General features: G+C 31.9%; 1 protein-coding gene across 2 annotated transcripts; it reads right to left on the bottom strand.

The window, feature by feature from the left end:
• Positions 1-14,701: 14,701 nt before the first annotated feature.
• LOC102660819 (pyrophosphate--fructose 6-phosphate 1-phosphotransferase subunit beta) lies at positions 14,702-19,577 on the bottom strand. Of its 2 annotated transcripts, XR_005888498.1 has the most exons (5): positions 18,844-19,577; positions 18,513-18,628; positions 17,949-18,294; positions 17,306-17,428; positions 14,702-17,054 (listed from the first exon to the last, which is right to left on the bottom strand). XR_005888498.1 is itself a non-coding variant. In XM_006596573.4 (4 exons), exons 1-3 carry the CDS (start codon positions 18,970-18,972, stop codon positions 18,150-18,152), a joined length of 390 nt encoding a protein of 129 aa, XP_006596636.1. In that variant the 5' UTR covers positions 18,973-19,577; the 3' UTR covers positions 17,171-17,428; positions 17,949-18,149. The 2 variants fall into 2 exon arrangements, 1 of the variants encoding a protein (XP_006596636.1); XM_006596573.4 differs by lacking the exon at positions 14,702-17,054 and having other exon boundaries at positions 17,171-17,428.
• Between the last annotated feature and the right edge of the window lie 733 nt (positions 19,578-20,310).

Below are 20,310 nucleotides of genomic sequence, written 5' to 3'. Positions count from 1 at the left end.
CTCTAGCATTCGCCGTGGTTGAAGGCGAGACGCTAACAGCATGGTCATGGTTTTTGGCCCACTTGCGTGAACACGTCAAAGATAAGAATGAAATTTGTCTAATATCTGATCGTCACGCGAGTATAAAGTCTTCTGTCGCTAACGAACATCTTGGTTGGCAACCTCTCCACGGTTATCATGTGTACTGCGTCCGACACATAGCCAGCAATTTCAATCACAAATTCAACAACGCGAAACAAAAAGAGATGTTCAAGAAATTGGGTAAGGTTTATTTTATACATTAATTTAATTTGAGTTTGATGTCTACGTACAACTTTTGATGATAACAAATTTGATTCAGCGTACACTCCTTGCAAGCATGTGTTTGATCAAAACTTAGAAAAATTTCGTCAATTGAGTCCAGCCATAGCAAGATGGATTGATCGCATTTCAAAGGAAAAATGGAGCATGGCTTACGATACATCTGGACGACGATATGGTCACATGACAACCAACCTATCAGAATGTGTGAATAAGGTGTTGAAAGATTGTCGCAGCATTCCAATAACAGTGTTGGTCAAGTCAACATATAGTAGGTGCCGAAAGTACTTTGTTGATCGTGGTCGCCAAGCCCAAAGACAATTAAGAGAAGGCCAAGTTTATTGTTCTAAGCTTGTTACAGAACTTAGGAAAAATCAAGAACAAACTTGTTCGCACATCGTTCGCGTGTATGATATCCACTCGACAAGGTTTGAAGTAGAGGAGACCTTCAATCCTATAACGCAACGTGGCGGACAAAAGTGGGCAGTTAACTTGAATGGCCATTATTGTCAATGCGGAAGGTATTCTGCGCTTCACTATCTATGTTCACACATTATTGCAGCTTGTGGTTATGTGAGCATGAACTACTACCAATATATAGATGTTGTTTACACCAATGAGCACATCTTAAAAGCATACTCCGCACAGTGGTGGCCTCTTGGGAATGAAGTGGCAATTCCTCCTTCTGATGAGGCATGGACACTAATCCCTGACCCAACTACAATTCGTGCGAAAGGTCGGCCAAAATCAACAAGGATAAGGAATGAGATGTATTGGGTCGAACCATCTGACCACCGACAAAAATGTAGTAGATGTGGAGCTGAAGGGCACAATACGCGCCGATGTCCAATGCAATCTGACCGTGGGAGTAATTTATTTAATTGATTTATGTATGTTACATGACTGACTTGTATTACTTTAGGTTTTGTTCAATGTATTTACTTGTTGGTCTTCAATGAAATCGTCAGTTACTTTTTGTTGAATGTGTGCTTCTAATGAAATAAAATTACATTTAGAAGTTGAAATAAATGGAGTGGATCAATCGAGGTTGAGTGACATTGGTGTTGATCGTTAGTTAAAAAAGTTAGTTATTTTCTTTTGTCTACCTTAGTTTTTTTTAACTATCTACAATGACAAACTATGGACTTAGTCATTATGGTTTAGTGTCTAAGTATTTTGGTTTAGTGTTTAGGGTCTAAGCCTTAGGTTTTAGTGTTTAGAATTTTGGATTTAAGGGTTTAGGGTTAAGGGTTTGGGTTTATGGTTAAAAATTGAGTGTTTAGGGTTTGGGGTTTAGAATTTAGTATTTAGGGTTTAGTGTTTAGTTTTTATATTTTATGGTTGAGGGTTTAGATTTTATATTTTAGTGTTATGGGTTTAAAAGGTATGGTTATGGGATTAGGGTTTACTTTTTATGTTTTAAGGGTTAGTGTTTAGTTTTTTTATTTTAAGGGTTAGGGTTTAGTTTTTTTTATTTTAATGGTTAGAGTTTGTTTTTTATTTTAAGGGATAGGGCTAAGTTTTTATGTTTTAGGGGTTAGGGCTAATTTTTTTATTTTAGTGTTAGGGCTAAGTTTTTTTATTTTAGGGGTTAGGGCTAATTTTTTTATTTCAAGGGTTAGGGTTAGTTTGTATTTTTTAGGGGTTAGGGTTTAGTTCTTATTTGTTAGGGGTTAGGGCTAAGTTTTTTTATTTTAAGTTTAGGGCTAATTTTTTTATTTTAGGGGGTAGGGTTAGTTCTTATATTTTAGGGGTTAGGGTTTAGTTCTTATTTGTTAGGGATTAGGGCTAAGTTTTTTATTTTAGGGTTAGGGCTAATTTTAGGGTTATATGAGGGGTTAGGGCTAAGTTTTTTATTTGAAGGGTTAGGGTTTAGTTCTTATTATTTAGGGGTTAGGATTTAGTTCTTTTTTGTTAGGGGTTAGGGCTAAGTTTTTTTATTTTATGGTTAGGGTTATTTTTTTTATTTGAGGGGTAGGGTTAGTTCTTATTTATTAGGGGTTAGGGTTTAGTTCTTATTTGTTAGGGGTTAGGGCTAAGTTTTTTATTTTAAGGGTTAGGGCTAAATTTTTTATTTTAGGGGCTAGGGCTAAGTTTTTTATTCGAAGGGTTAGGGTTTAGTTCTTATTTTTTAGGGGTTAGGGTTTAGTTCTTTTTTGTTAGGGGTTAGGGCTAAGTTTTTTTATTTTATGGTTAGGGTTATTTTTTTATTTTAGGGGGTAGGGTTAGTTCTTATTTATTAGGGGTTAGGGTTTAGTTCTTATTTGTTAGGGGTTAGGGCTAAGTTTTTTTTATTTTAAGGGTTAGGGATAATTTTTTTATTTTAGGGGTTAGGGCTAAGTTTTTTATTTGAAGGGTTAGGGTTTAGTTCTTATTTTTAGGGGTTAGGGTTTAGTTCTTTTTTGTTAGGGGTTAGGGCTAAGTTTTTTATTTTATGGTTAGGGTTATTTTTTTATTTTAGGGGGTAGGGTTAGTTCTTATTTATTAGGGGTTAGGGTTTAGTTCTTATTTGTTAGGGGTTAGGGCTAAGTGTTTTTTATTTTAAGGGTTAGGGCTAATTTTTTTATTTTAGTTCTAATGAAATAAAATTACATTTAGAAGTTGAAATAAATGGAGTGGATCAATCGAGGTTGAGTGACATTGGTGTTGATCGTTAGTTACCAACGTTAGTTATTTTTATTTTAAGCGTTAGGGTTTAGTTTTTATATTGTAAGGGTTAGGGTTTAGTTCTGAACATTTTAGGGCTAATTGCTTATATTTTATGGGTTAGGGCTAAGTTCTTATATTTTAGGGGTTAGGGTTAGGTTTTTTATTTGAAGGGTAAGGGTTTAGTTCTTATTTTTTAGGGTTAGGCTTAGTTTTTTTATTTTAGGGTTAGGGTTTAGTTCTCAACATTTTAGGGGTTAGGGTTAGGTTTTTTATTTTAAGGGTTAGGGTTTAGTTCTTATTTTTTAGGGCTAGGCTTAGTTTTTTATTTTAGGGTTAGGGTTTAGTTGGTTATGGTTAATTCTTATTTTTTAGGGTTAGGGTTAGTTTTTTTATATTTTAGGGTTAGGGGTTAGTTCTGAACATTTTAGGGCTAAGTGCTTATATTTTATGGGTTAGGGTTAGTTTTTTTATTGTAAGGGTTAGGGTTTAGTTCTAAACATTTTAGGGCTAATTGCTTATATTTTATGGGTTAGGGTTAGGTTTTTTATTTTAAGGGTTAGGGGTTAGTTTTTATGTTTTATGGGTTAGGGTTTAGTTCACATTGATGTTCATCGTTACTTAGAAACATTAGTTTTTTTCCTTTTGGCTACCTTAGTTATTTGGTTTAGGGTTCATTGATTATTATAGTTTGATACGCGACATAAATTGTATCCATAAGTAAGCCTTAATAAACTAAATATCATACATTACGTGTGAAATTCAAATGACAAATATACAACAAAGCCTTAATAAACGGAGACATGCAAATCATTCATTTTGGTGTCCGTGATGCCGTGAGGATGTGCCACATGGTCGATCCCATCGTCGTGCTTGGCGATCAGGATTTCTTCTGCCCCGATGCCTCCCCGCTTCTTCTTCGTCAGCCTCTGCAGAAAATGCGTGACGCAAATCAACACCGAATAAGTCACCCGTATTAGGTATTTGTCCCGGTACATTCCATTGTGTTCCTAACGGGGCATTAGGTGTTGGAATTGGGCCATGATATTGCTGTGAAGGGGTCATTGTGGGCCATGAAAAATGAGCTTGTGTTTCCGCAACACCACCGAACGATTGCTGGCTTGCAGAAGTATCAGTGTGATGACCCTGAAAAGGATACTGATACATCTGTGTCGGATACTCAGCAAATGTTTGTGGCGTGTAATACATTCCATGGCCACGCTCCGCCATTTGTTGGGAATATTCTTCCGCTTCAACAGTGTCCCTTCATCTATCTATGCCCTGAGTTTCAACACTTGACTGAAGTATGTGAAACTGTTGTGCGGGAAATTGACGCTCTGATGCGGGACCATGTGACACTGGCTCAGTGACTCTCTCTTGCTCTTCGGATAAAATTGTAATTTTTTCCACATAAGGCACGAGATCATCAACTGTCCATGTATTCCTTCCTTGAGGAGACACCATGTATTGTAATGTCTCCGCAACTTCAGCCTGCAATTATAAGGGTCAGAAAATTAATGGTCATCATTAAAAAAAAGATCAAGTTAAATATTCAAAAAAATTAAAGAATACCAATGTAGCCGTCTTTGCATTTTGTGAGTCAACAAACATCTTTGTCTTTCGCCTATACCAGACCATGTAGTCCGAGTTAAAGCTCAATAGGTCTTCTTGTCGGGGATAAGCGTCGACCCTAAATGCATGGCGATTATTCCACTGATGAATCATTGGGGCGAACAATTGCCCCCAATTTTCATCATGTTTCCCTTTTAATGTTATGCCATGAATGCTTAAGGGTTGTGAAGGAGACTTTGGAACTGGTTGCTGCATCCCAAATTGTCTCAACACTCTGTCCGATTGGTGCCACTCAATAACTTGGAAACAAATTAGTGGCACCACTGCGTACCACGCGAGACTTCCGACTAAACAAACGGGAGGCAACAATGATATAACGGTTGATGAGTAAGGCTCCCACACAAACTGCATATAACAACATAGTTGTGAACAATGTAGTAAAATAAGACATATAATTTTTTATTTTACAAATACAATAGCATGGTTCTTACCTTATGACGTTTCATAATATCCAACTTGTGACGAAAAACTTTCACATCATCATTGCCAATATGTTGGTTTCCACGTCGCAGCCACCTACAAAGAATAAAATTTAATATACCCTAAAACCATTTATTCTATTGAAATGAAAGATGCTGTTAAAAAAGACTGACCTGTGCCTCAGTGGTGTATTTTCTACTTGGGAATGAGTCCTCTTTGGAGCCAAGGTTGGACATCGTTCCCATGCCCACAATTGTAGTAAGATGCACATACCTCCGATTGATTTAGTTTTATAATCGGTGGCACTGCACATCTCTCTGTATAGAAAACCAAGTACGGCAGCTCCCTATGCATATCTGCCACATTCTTCAAAGTCACGTAAAAATTAAAGGTACCTTAGCGAAACTCTGTTACTGGTTTTGTCAACGAACAAGACACCTCCAATGAATCTCAGTATCCATGCACGGGCAAACCTTCGTACTTGTTCTTCGTCGTCGTCATTATTTATTTGTGCAAAATGGTGAGCCAGCCAACTTAATTTAACCACACTACCTTTAATTTCATCTTCTTGTGGTCTGACTCCCAATAATTCCTCACATAAATCAGCCCAATCAAGATTTGTTGGACCGATTAATGGTAAACCATCCACACTTATACCTAACAATACAGAGACGTCTTGTAGAGTAATAGTACACTCTCCACATCTCATGTGAAACGTATGTGTTTCTGGCCTCCATTTTTCTATCAGAGCACTAATTAATGAGGCATTTATTTTTAAGTATCTCATCTTGATAATCTAGCCGAAACCAGATTGTTGAAGAAAAGGAAAAATTTGCTCTAGAATTTGTTCTTCCCCTTGATACATGGGGACAGCTCGTCTGATATGTAATTTCCTTTTTTCTTCCTCATTCCAAACATGTTCTGAAACATGCTTAGGTTGCATCCATAATACATGAGTATCGATGGAGCCAGACTTAATGTTAATATGTGATGAAAATGATGATGAAGATGCCATTGCTACTACAAAATAAAATATAATACATGTGAAGAAAACTTTAATTTATTAGTAAACTTTAAATATATAACAATAAATTTGTAAAAAATCAAACTGACCAATTTTTAATATATTCTATACATAAATTAAAATACATGTGAAGAAAACTTTAATTTATTAGTAATTTTTTTTCTACAATTAACAAATAAATAATTGAATAAAATATGGACTAACAAATTATTTATAATACAAACAAATATTGAAATGCAAAAAATCATTTCAACAATATATATACAAAAATAATAATAATGTACAATGTATCATATATTTAATCACGTAAGTTTTCTAAAACAAATAATATTAACCTACAAATTAAAACTAACAAATAATATATATAGCATTCTAACTAAAAATAATTAACTCAAATAATATTACATTATCAACTCATTTATTTAAAATACAAAATTATAATACTAAAAAGATAAATTTACGTGTGTCAAGTGTCTAATATTACAATTATTTATTTAAGTGTCAAATATTTAATATTACAAAAACTAAAAATTTACGTGTGTCTAAAATTTACAAATATATACCTAAAGTTAATATTAACTTGTGCTTAATACTAAAATATCTAATATTACGTGTGTCATCCTAAAGTATCATGCATGTATATATATTTATTAGGCTAAAGTATCATCCGTCTAAATATATACCTAATACTACAAAAGCTAATATCACATATATAAAATTTAAGAATATATACAACAACTAAATATATATACACGTAATATTTTTATACTAACTAAACAAATATATAATATTTTCATACTAAGTAACCAAATAATATTTTCAGCCAAATATTATTTTCAACCAAATATATACAATAACTAAATAAAATTTTCAACCAAATATTATTTCAGCCAAATATTATTTTCAACCAAATATATACAATAACCAAATAATATCTAACAATATATACAATAACTAAATAAAATTTTCATTCTAACTAACCAAATAATATTTTCATACTAACTAACCTAACATTGGAATATCTATTAATACGTAAAAAAAATACCTACTGATACTAACTAATTTAAACTTAGAACTTTTGATAATAATAACTAACCTACTATTTACATACTAACTAACTTAGAATATTTCTTAATACTAACTAACTTAAACTTATAATATATATTAACAGATTTACTTTGAAAATACTTACCAGGAATTTATGTCCAAGATAAGGGTAAGGGCACACTTGAAGGATGGAAGCACACCAACAACAAGCACCAAATTTGAAAGAAATTTGAACCACGAGCACGCAAGCACAACACAAGCACAATAAGCTCTCACACAAAAGAAAGAAAGAGAAAGAGAACTCAATAAGGTAAGGAGAAATGTAAGCGTAAACAATGAACTTCAACCATTTTTTTTTATAGCTGAAAACTTGAACCCCAACGTTCAAAATTTTTTAATGTTCACATGCAATAGTAGGCTTTTCAGAACTGCAAACCCTAAACACTACAAGCCTGCAAGCCTAGCTATCTTCTAAACACTGCAAGCCTGCAAGCCTAGCTATCCTTGAAGCCTTCAACGTGTTCCGCAGGAGGCAGTGGCGGGACTGCCCACGTTGGCATGTCCTGCCAGTACCAGTGGCGGCATGGCTCCCTCTCTCCTCGTCAGCCATGTCCCGCCAGGACGAATGGCGGTATGGATGCCCCTCTCTCTCCTAGTCACCATGTCTCGCCAGGAGGAATGGCGGTATGCATTGAGGCCGCTGTTGTCAATGACGGTACAAGCTCTCCCGCCGGCAGCAATGACGGCATCCACGTCCATAACAGACCCTGTTTGTAATATGTTTTAAAACAAATCCTGTTTGATAAATTGTTTCTAAAACAATCCATGTACAGTAAATTTGCCCAAATAGTTCTCTTTCATGGGTTTGGTTCATTCCCCCATGCATTTTCTAGTTATTTCTTCTTATTAATATATTTAAGGCAGGTTGTTGAGCGTGGGAAATGGAGGGGGTATTGCCCTGGTTAGGATGTCCTTCATTGATTTTGCTATTTCAATGCTGTTTTTGTTTAGAGAGAGAGAGAGAGAATGTCATATTCTAGTATTCCTCTACGATTTTTGCTCGTACACTACTAATCTACTACTAGCCCATTTGTCAACTTTAAATTCAATGAAATCATTGAAATGACATCCAAAAGTGACTATGATTTAATGGCAAGTGTTGATTTATCTATCGCAGCACCTATGTACTACAAAGGAGTTTACCCGTCATAGTCACATAATTCTCGGTGCGCTCTGGTACGTGGTACTGGTTCGTAACCTTACCAAGAATTCGTACACAAGGGGTATTCACAACCAATACGTTTCAATACCCTATTTAAATTTATAATAGGTTATAATATATAAATGAGTATGTTGTTAATTTTTTAATCTAGCTAAAAATTATAAATTATACAAAATAAATTATAAATTACATATATAGTGTAAACATTGAGGGCGAGCCCTGGTGCAGCGGTAAAGTTGTGCCTTGGTGACTTGTTGGTCATGGGTTCGAATCCGGAAACAGCCTCTTTACATATGCAAGGGTAAGGCTGCGTACAACATCCCTCCCCCATACCTTCGCATAGCGAAGAGCCTCCGGGCAATGGGGTACGAAGTTTTTGAGGGCGAGCCCTGGTGCAGCGGTAAAGTTGTGCCTTGGTGACTTGTTGGTCATGGATTCGAATCCGGAAACAGCCTCCGGGCAATGGGGTACGAAGTTTTATATATAGTGTAAACATTATTACAAATTAGTACAACTAATAAATATTTTATCTTGTTAAAATTATAAATTACATATATATAGTATAAATATTATTATATATACTCCATTAAGCTGGCCTTCAATAATTAATATTATTTAAAATTATTTACTATACTCTTGCTAAAAAGTGTGTAGTAACACCATTATCCAGTTACAATTCTACGACTCCTTGGTATATACAAAGAATCCTTTCAGCTTAATTATTCTCCAAAATCTGTTCAAGAGTTGTTTTATCAAACATATAATTCTTTACCTGGAGATCTTTAAACATAACATCCTCCAATCTGTTGTGCCTCGGTTAACTCCAGTACTTTTGTTAGTTCTGAATTCTGATAATAATTCGTCTCCACCAAATTCCAATACCCCTTTGACCTCGAGAGATTTTCCATAAAGTAAGCTCCAATGATCATAGTGATCACCGAAACATGCCATGGCGGGTTGCACGAAATTCTTATCCTCTCTCATTTTGTGAATCACTCAAAGTATGCTGCTTTCTCTAAATCAGACATTATTTATTTCCCTTCATTACCAATGATAGGTTTCCAAATTATGGATGAATTGGAGGCCACATGACTCAGAGTATTATTAGTCCCAGCATCAGTCTGATGAAATTAATATTATTTTTTCTATGTTACTTAATAATTAATTTGGTATCTCTTCTATCTATTGTGCCAGTTATCCACTCAATAATTGTCATTACAAACCTACGACCTCTATCATAACCCTCAATGTGTGCTCTAAGCATAATTAATTTCTTCTTGATATCTCGGCTACGTGCCATGTCTAGTGCTGTTTCGCCCTCCAAATTTCTGAAAAGAAATTAACCCACTTTTGTACAATAATGTAATTGCCTGTAATATAATCAAGGGATTGTTAAAATCGTAAACTCATAAATTGTACTTTGACCTACTTATACAACTTTTTTCCTGTGTTATATGATAAGTTTAAAATAAAATACATTTTAGTCTTTTATGTTTTTTCTATTATATTTTTTAAAAATTCAATATAGTTCTTTATAAATAAATCCAAATGTCCTTCATTCCAAAAAAAATAAAATCAAAATGGTCCTTATAAAAATAATAACTAGTTTCAATATGGATACACCATTTTGATTTATTTTTTTACTAATTTGAGATGTAAAACTTGTTTCATTAGATTTACGTATATGAAAAGTATAGAATCTAACTAATTTTAAAAATAAAAAAAAAGATATAAGCATGATGAAAATTATGTGAAAAATGAATCTAATGAACAACCATAAAATAGAAAAATCTAATATCATATTTTTCTTTGGTTGCTCATAAGACTCATTTTGCAAGTAATTATCATCATGTTTATGGCATTTTTTGGCTTGAACATTAGTTGGGTTTCACCTTTTCACCTAAGTAAATATAATGAAAAAGCTTTCATGTCTTGAATTAGTAAAAAAGAAGGTTTAAATTAGTGTCTCAAAATCAAAAAACAATAATTATTTTATAAGAACAGTTTTCACCTATTTTAAAAACAAAAAGGATTAAATTAAACAAACTTTTTACAAGATTAAAGAACAAACTAATTTTTGTTCTATTAGGATAATTTTTTTATTGAACATTTTATATTCTTTTAAAAAAATCATTTTAGTCATGTAGTACTATTTTTTTAAATAAAATCTTATTTAGTCTTGCTAGCATACTCTTAAAAAGAAGTGAATGTATATTGTAGCATACCCCACAAATATTTATTAACATATACCCACTTATGTTTTAGAATGTATACCGTAGTATGCAAAGATAATATTTAAGATAAATTATAATTTTGGTTACTATTTTTTTTTTTTTGTGATTTTAGTTGTCAGATTTTAAAAATCCACTATAATTTTGATCCAATTTTAATTTTTTTCATAAGTTTTTTGTTTGCCCAATTGAATCCTAGACTTAATCTATTCATTTAAGGAAAAATTAATAAATAGTTTAACCAATTAGCATGTAAAAAATAAAAAAAATGTATGCAAAATTGAAGGTTGTATTAAAATTATGAATTTTCTAAAATTTGAGGACAAAAATAATGAAAAAAATATGAGGACAGAAATTGCATATTAAGAATTAAAGGTAGCCAAAATTACATTTTAGTCTAATATTTACTAAAGAAAAATTTGTTAATATATTTTTCAATGGATAATTTTTTATTATTCCTTCAAAATTTTCCAAAATCCAATTTTCATCCCAAAAATTTGTTGTCTTATTTTGTCCTTCTTATTTATAAACATTCTAGTTTTGATATCCAAAGTGCAATTTGTGGCAGGTTATAATCACCACTAAATGTTAATAATTATAGTCACTTTGAAGACTAAAAGTGGAGTATTTCTAAATTAGGGGAACAAAATAAGACAATAAATTTTTGAGAACGAAAATCGAATCTTGAAAAATTTTAGAGGAATCAATAACATATTTTTATCCTTTTTTTAATTTAATCTTAAGAAGTATATATATGTTTTTTTATTGGTAGCCATCAAAGTTATGTATCAACCCATATATAATGAGAACTCACACGTACACTTTACTCAATCAATTGAGTTAGATTTTCTTGATAAAATATATACATGTTTAGTTATACTATTATATATACTATTACAAACTAAAGTGTTAATTTAATTCATTGAAATATTTTAAAAATGTATATTATATTATGTTATTATATATTTTATATTTATTACTTGAAAATTGTAAAAAAAAAATAATTTGTTAATATTTTTAATAAATAATTAAAGCAGAAAATTAAATCAATCAAATTAAATAATTTAATTGATGAATTAAAGTTAACTAATTGACATCCACAAAATATGTTAAAGTTATTATATCATTATATGCATTGAGATATTATAAACCGTATCATCCTCTTAGCAGTGTTATTTGATCCTATTTATCCATCTATATACAGGGGAAAGTAAAGAATAACTCTGTGTCATCGTTGAATGCTGCAATGTGTAAAACAGTGTTGTCAGCCTCATCTATATATAGGGGAAAGTAAAGAATAACTCTGTGTCTTTACATCTGTTTTTGTCCTCAGTCACTCAGTCAAGTATTGGAATTTTAAGAGATGTTTATAAGATAACTAGTATGTAATCCGTGCGTACGCACGAGTTACTTAATTAGTTCAATTATAATAAAATAAGAAATTTTGAGTATAATTTATTTTCACCCATAAATATAAAGAGAAATAATTAAAATACACAGAAAATAAAAAATATATTATGTAAATAAAACTGCAAGAAGGCCAATAATATGTAATTTGTGCTCATGATTGTAACCCGTGCATATGCACGGGTCATTTGTTAACCAATTTGGTATACATTTTTTTTATTTGCAACATAGGCATAAAATGAAACATAATGCTGAAGCATAATAAAATTGAATATTAATAATTAAATAATTATTTAAACATCAAAATTAACAAAACATTATCTGTAAAATAATAGGGAAAAAATTAGCCACATTTTTCCATGTAAATAAAAAAATATATATATATAATCTGAACTCCATAACAGAATTCAAAAAATAAATTACATAAAAGATCTACAACAACTTAAAAACAACTATGATTATGTCAGACAAATCAAAAAATAGATGATACCATCAACTCCTCAAATTATAGAAGATACCAAGTTCGAATTGTGTACTCTATTCTGTTAGAGAGCTTCAAGAACTCAATCCGGTCAGAATCATGTTCTGCATATAGTACCCAAAATTTCATAACACAGAATATAATAACATTGAATGGGAAAAAATAATATGAATCATGGTTAACAAATGTATAAGATGAAGCTGATACCTGCTTGCCCATCAGCCCATTGACAGCATTCTCTATCCAACTATCTGTCATAGTCTAGATGATAAGTTTTTAAAATAAGAAAAGGCAGCTCCGCAACAAAAAATGTACACATTTTAATGAGTTTCAATCAACACTATTTTAAAAAAAAACTTCAAATTAGTAAGTGATTAGTTATCGACATTCCTTTGGATTTCCAAAATCTAACCTGTGAATTCCACATCATCTGTCATTGTGTCAATAGTGACCTCTCCATCAAGCAAAAATTTCTTTCCAGGATCATTTCCTATGTATTCATGTTAACACTGGCTGCTCAAGGCAACCAATTCGACATATCAAAGACTGCAACACTACATTAATATCAGCCAATATGTGAACATGATTTAGCAAAAAAAAAGGAAAAATAGAGCAACGCAAAGAAATTTAGTTTCAAGATCACAAAAATTGAATAGTCTATCACAGACCACCATCAGCTCTCCATCGCATGTTCTAGATTCTTCTGGCAACTGCTCTATTACGTGGCAGCCAGAATGGCTGGAAAAAAATAAAATAATTATTACGAAACACTATGCAAGAAGGCATAGAAAAAGTATAAGTACTAGACAAATAGAAGCAAAAGCAAATGCCATCACAACAACATACCTTCCATCCGGAGAGCGATTGACAGTATTGAAAGTTCCAGTGTAGTAGCTTGCACCACTAATACCGGTAGAAACTATTCTGAAGAAGCAACAAAGATAGATAAATGCCTTGACCTTGCCATATAAAAACTGAAAATATCTAGCAATTTACATAATATGAAAGATGCCCAAATGAAAATATCTAGCAATTTACATAATATCTAACAATTTAGATAAATGCCTTGACCTTGCCGCCCCAGTATCTCATTGAGCACATACTTAACAAAAGGGAAAAAAGAACTACAAAGAGATCTAAAGCCCAAATTCAAATCATTGATACAGAATAAGACTACCCTCTAGCAATACAGATTTAACCCATATTGAATCCCCTGTATTTGGAGCTTTCCCTTGGAAAACCAATGCTCTGTCACGGCAAAATATGCACAAACTTCTCCTTCGTCAAGTTACTCATTTGCACATAAAATCCACAAACTACAAATTCAATTCAAGTTTGTTAAAAAAATAGCAACAAATTAAAAAAACACTTCATAGTTAACAACCTGCTTTATAACTTCTATCCAAATAATTTAATATCACCACTTCGATCCTAAACAATTTAAATAAAAACTATTGTTGCAGAAATGGATCATGCTAGTAGAAAAGGATTTGTCAATAATATTTAAAATTCAAATAAAATACAACCATATTTTCTTAATTTAAAATGTGAGATATATTATTTTAATTAATTTAAAATGTGAGATATATTATTTTAATTAACATTCATAGTTTTGTATTTTCGAACGTTTACTTCTTAAACAATAAATATTTGTGAATTTTTAAAATGATTACATGATACAATAATTTTATTTTATCTTACAATAATAGGTTAAATTACTAACTAATTTACAAATGATTCAAAGACCTGTTGATTCATCATTGACATTTTAGAAAGGTCGATTTCCTTTTGATATCCGCATCAACGCCACGGAACTTGATCACAGCTCGATCATAAGCCCTGAAACTAAATAATAATAATAATAATAATAATAATAATAATAATAATAATATTTCTTACGCTTAAACAAAACCAAAAACACCTAATCACGAAATTCAAATTACCTTGCCGCAGCATGCATTGTGTCAAATCCACCTAAAAGAAAATAAAGAAAAAGAATGCGATATTAAAGAAAACTGTAGTTAATATAAAGCGAATCTTCTATTTGCACAATCAAATACATTGTGAGGAATTAACACAAAAATGTGATATCCTCCCCAAGTGAATCATGGATTCTTCACACCGCAAGCACTTGAACAATCAATTTCTACAAACACAACATTATCCATTAGTCAAGTCAGCGTTTTTTCCATCATAATTCAGAAAAACAAAATACCCTATACCTGAGGGTACTCCACCCAAGGGGCCCAAACAAATTTACATATACATACAATATCATAGGGAGTAAAATATCATAACAAAAATAGACTTGATAAATCAGTAATTCCTATTACATTAAAAGAATTATACATGTCTTCTTTATTAATCAAATACACAATATCATCAGAATCCAAAAATTGTTATTTCTATTTTTGTTAACTTTATAATAAAAAATTAGGTGTGGGACCTGTGCGTTGCATGATTTTTAAAAAATTTAAAATGAGAAAAAAAACAAAAGGAAAAAGTGGAAAAAAAAGAAACGTGTTGCTGTGGGACAATATATATTGCCCTACCGACGTGATTTGTCTTCCGTGTGAGTTCCTCCTCTAAATACAAATGCTGGAATGGAAATATATCCCATCTGAAAAATAAATAATTTTAAAAGTGACACAAATTTAGAATTAAAATAAGAAATATGAAAATATATCCAAAAATATCATCTTGACATTTGATCAAACACATAACTTGCAACCAATAAATGTCCCAATGAACATGATCAGAAAATGCATAACTTGCAACCAATTAATATCCTAATGAACATGATAACTCACTCTTTCAAACAGCATGAGCCGAGCAATTAAAAGTTCTAAATTGTACTAATGCATCACAAATAAATAATTTTAAAAGTGCCACAAATTTAAAATTAAAATAAGAAATAAGAAAACATACCCAAAAATATCATATTGATATTTGATCAAACACATAACCTGCAACCAATAAATGTCCTAATAAACATGATCAGAAAATGCATAATTGTGAGCACTAAAAATACCACTGAACAATATCAAAAAACAAAAGGAAAAAGTGGGAAAAAAAGAAACGTGTTACTGTGAGACAATTTATATATATATATATATATATATACACATTGAACAATGCTGATTTCCAAAGATGCAAGATTCATATTACCTCATTCTTGTGAGTTCCTCCTCCTTCATCGCACTACCGATGTGATTTGTCTCCCGTGTGAGTTCCTCCTCTAAATACAAATCTATTAAAATGCTGGAATGAAAATATATCCCATGTGAAAAATAAATAATTTTAAAAGTTACACAAATTTAGAATTAAAATAAGAAATATGAAAATATACCCAAAAATATCATCTTGACATTTGATCAAACACATAACCTGCAACCAATAAATATCCCAATGAACATGATCAGAAAATTCATAACTTGCAACCAATAAATGTCCTAATGAACATGATAACTCACTCTTTCAAACAGCAAGAGCCGAGCAATTAAAAGTTCTAAACTGTACTAATGCATCACAAATAAATAATTTTAAAAGTGCCACAAATTTAAAATTAAAATAAGAAATAAGAAAATATACCCAAAAATATCATATTGACATTTGATCAAACACATAACCTACAACCAATAAATGTCCTAATGAACATGATCAGAAAATGCATAACTGCGAGCACTAAAAATACCACTGAACAATATCAAAAAACAAAAGGAAAAAGTGGGAAAAAAAGAAACGTGTTGCTGTGAGACAATTTATCTATCTATATATATAAGTACATTGAACAATGCTGATTGGCATGCTGGGAATGCTAACCGAAGCCCACCTAGAAGATTACTGCATAAGTCTAAGCAGCAAGTAGTTTTACACAATCACATGTGATGGGTCAACAAATACAACATCTGACTTCTAAATTAGTATAACCATATATATTTAATCAAAACTAAGAAAACAATACACAGCGCAAAACATTACATCAAGGAACTCAGAAGATTACATTTTTTTTTGTCTTTGTACCTTGCAGCTTAAGTTATGAAAGTGAAGAAAAGAGAAGATAAAGCAGTCGATAGAAGAAATATAAGAGCCAATCATTTAAGAAATCAAAATTAAATAAATGGTTAATTTACAGATCCACATACATATATATACATAAAACATAAATAAAACACAGTTATAACCAAATTAAAAGGAAGGTTGATTTGACTCAAAAGACCAATTGGAAGATTCTCAGTCAAAAAACTTAAAATACACTGGTCAGCACTGTCCAATTGCCAATTCAATACGCCTCCTGATCCCCTTGTTCTGGCACCGTCATGGCAAATTCACAACCACAAATTTACATTAGAATTTGATGTATCAAATTAATTCATTTCAAAATGATAATTAGAAAAAAGGTTAAACCAACTAAAACTCACTTTCTTGGGCGTGACGAATTCGAAGAACTTCTTGGCCTTGCCACTGTTATTGGGAGACTTTGTGCTTTGTTGCTGGTGGTTGCCATAGAGATGCTGCCTCTCCGTTATGTATTTCCTTATATGCTCTTTCACGAACCTTTCATATAAGTACGCAGCTCCTGCGAACTGCGGCAACACCAGCCATGCCACCGTCAATAGCTTCACATCGTACCAAATTGGTATCCTGCCAATTTCAAATTATATAATCAATTTTTCCTAACTATATTAATCAACAATTTCTTTTTGATCCGTAGTCCGTAGGAATCACAAAGATGATTATTAAGAGATTTATGACACACTTGTTCAAGTTTCTGAGTTAAACAGTTAAACCTCTTTGATAAAATTCAAGATAAATTCCAATGAAAATAAATAAATTCAATGAGAGAATATGTTTATGCATGATTCATTCATACAAATATATAATTTCTAACTCACCACTCTAAGATAGGTTGAAGAATCATTTCCGCAAGGGTGACAAACGAATAGGTGATCTAATAAGCTAGCCATTGCTCGTCATCCAACTTGGACTGGCTCTCTATTGCCACCGCTGATGCATACCTGTAATAGTAATAATTATATAATAGAAAATTACTACTATAATAGTATTTAGTATTTACAAAACTACCGTTTATTTTCTTTGTTTTGTGAATTAAATAATTTTTTCTATCATCTACCCTTGCTTTGTTAAAGAGTATTAAAGGACTACAGGTACATCAAGCTACATCTGGATGTCTTTATATATGTAAATTAATTTCAATGGAATAAGATCTAAACAGACATAAAAATCAAAGTATATATAATGTATAAAATAATCACCACCAAACGCCTGAAAGCTAAGACGCAGGAATCAATTAAATGAAAAGCTTCTTGGTTTGATATATAATTTCAATTGGTCTTTTTGATAACAGGCTTGAATTTACCTAAAAAGAAAATCACACAATTCATTAACAGCAAAACATCAGAGAAAGCACATTCAAATAAATGTAACAACATGGAGACAAAATGTCATGTAATGAATAAAAATTTAGAAAATAAGTATTGGGGCAAAGCAAAAGCTCCGCTACATCACAATGTATACCATGTCTCCTCTCCACGTCCATCAATGAAGTGAGTGCAGTTCCACCAACAATCCATTCTTCTACAGGAGCACATAAATTACCAACCTGATCAAAATATCATAGCAAATAAAAAAATTGAGTTGATGGCCCCAATATTACCAAACATTTTCAACCATAATCAATCATTAAAACCAATCGAGAAGAAATATCTAATTTGATGATTAGAAGATAATGTGAAGAGCATTGGCACAAATTGATGATATTAATCCAGTCTTCCCACTTTGAAGGAGGGCTACAGCACCATAACCCAATGCATAGCAATAAGTAGAATCAAAATTAGTTGGCAAGCCACATCTCCCTTCATAGCTGCATATTTTAAAAGAGTACAGGTGACTACAAATTCTAACCAAAGATAGAGATGCCATTAGCAAATGTATGGTCAAAAGAATTTTAATCCAGCTTAAACTTGAAGGTAAATCCTAAAGCAGGACCATAGGACCTTTTCATATTTTTCTGTCTCATAGCAAATCATATTATCAAACCTTACAACTCTAAGAATGATATATCTAAAATAGACGGAGTACCCAAAAAAGTGGGACTGCCCCCTAAATCCTCCTTTATATGTGCCCTGTTGCTTTCTCTTCTCCAACTCAGTTTCAACCATTTGAATAAGCATTTTCTCTGCTTCTATCTTGCCAACCTAAATGGAAATATATACCAATAAGAAATAAGAAAATATACCCAAAAATATCATCTTGACATTTGATCAAACACATAACCTGCAACCAATAAATGTCCTAATGAACATGATCAGAAAATGTGAATTATCAATCTGAATTATTTTAATTAATCAAAAATGGGAAAAAAAAGTTATCCTAAAATGCTAATTAGAAACCTGCAACCTATGTATATTACCTGTGATGAGCTTCCCAATTCGAAAATCTTCGAGCAATTTCCTTGGTTTGTCAGAATCTTGGATCCCTTTCGAGTAATGTTCCATAATACCTTTAGCCAGATTGATACCATACCTGCAACTTGTAACATGCCTTTAGTATTGACCAGTTCTCATTCTTGTGAGTTCCTCCTCCTTCATTGCACTACTGACGTGATTTGTCTCCCGTGTGAGTCCCTCCTCTAAATACAAATATATTAAAATGCTGGAATGAAAATATATCCCATGTGAAAAATAAATAATTTTAAAAGTGACATAAATTTATAATTAAAATAAGAAATATGATACATGCAAGGTTCTTTGTTTGTGAGGAGCACACAAAAATGGCAGAAAATAATTTTAAAAAAATGAAAATCCCTAAACCTTAAACACAAAAAAAGAGCAAACCCAAAACAATGAAGAAAAACATACAAAACTCCAGCAACAATAGAAAACTCCATTTCTGAAACGAAACGTGGTTTGTAGGCAAGGAAAAATCCTTTTTTTCTTTCAAAATAAACAGGCAAAAAAGCAAGATCCATGTCCAACACATGCAAACACATAAACAACTTACAAATTACAACACCAGAGAGACACAAACAAAAAACCCAAAAGAAACGGTTAAAATTTTTGAAAACAAAAAAGGAAAAAATGAGATGAAGTGAGAATACAGAGAAAAAGAAAATAGGAATGTGAATGGAGAGAGTGAGAAAGAGAAAGTGAGTTTAGATGGAAAGATAATAATTTTGGAAGAAAAAAAAAGTGTACACGTGTCAATCTTTCAACTTTTTTAAAATTTCAATTTTGTCAACTGCAAGTGTACATGTGTCAAGCTTTTAAGTATGGGTACATTAGTATTTTCCACATACTTCAGTTCTAGTATATAGATATTGATAATAATTATCCATATGTTAGATTATCAAAAAGAATTATGAAAAATAACTGAATCTATAATACTCAATGAAATTAATAATTATAAAGAATAATTGATTTGATGATCTTCCTTAACCAATATATTCTCGTTTCTAGCAGTCACATATCCAATGGAATCCGGACAAGTCCTGAGGAACTTAGTCAAAATTAAGGTCATTTATCCCTAATTGAATTACAAGATGCATAGGAGTGAGATCTTCCCTCCCTTTAACTAGAACAAGTCTTTGTTGATTTGCACAAGGCGGAGGGCAATTCTATAACGGTGATGTTGTAAAGCAAGGTGGATGGGAGTGAAATCCTTGCGAATTTTTTTTTGAAACCAAATGAAGGTTTTAAACTCATAACTTCGGCTGCAAGGCATTCATGTGATAAAGAGGCTACTACAAGGGTTCATCAATACATAGCTTGATTTTGGTACTAGGCAGGCTTGTGTTTCAACCTAGTCAAGCTGCAAAGCTTTCACGAGATGCTTACAGCTGTGGGAGCCTTTGGACCAAATTTGAGACCTCTTTCTTATC

The sequence above is a fragment of the Glycine max genome, chromosome 14 (assembly GCF_000004515.6).
Source record: "Glycine max cultivar Williams 82 chromosome 14, Glycine_max_v4.0, whole genome shotgun sequence".
NCBI lineage: Eukaryota > Viridiplantae > Streptophyta > Magnoliopsida > Fabales > Fabaceae > Glycine > Glycine max.
This window is presented reverse-complemented; position numbering and strand designations above follow the sequence as displayed.

Coding starts and splice junctions, on each gene's coding strand:
- LOC102660819 (XM_006596573.4), bottom strand. CDS start 18,972: ATGTTACAAGTTGCAGGTATGGTATCAATCTGGCTAAAGGTATTATGG. Junction 18,629..18,843: donor AATTGGGAAGCTCATCACAG/GTAATATACATA, acceptor ATTTCCATTTAG/GTTGGCAAGATAGAAGCAGA. Junction 18,295..18,512: donor GGGCAGTCCCACTTTTTTGG/GTACTCCGTCTA, acceptor TAAAATATGCAG/CTATGAAGGGAGATGTGGCT.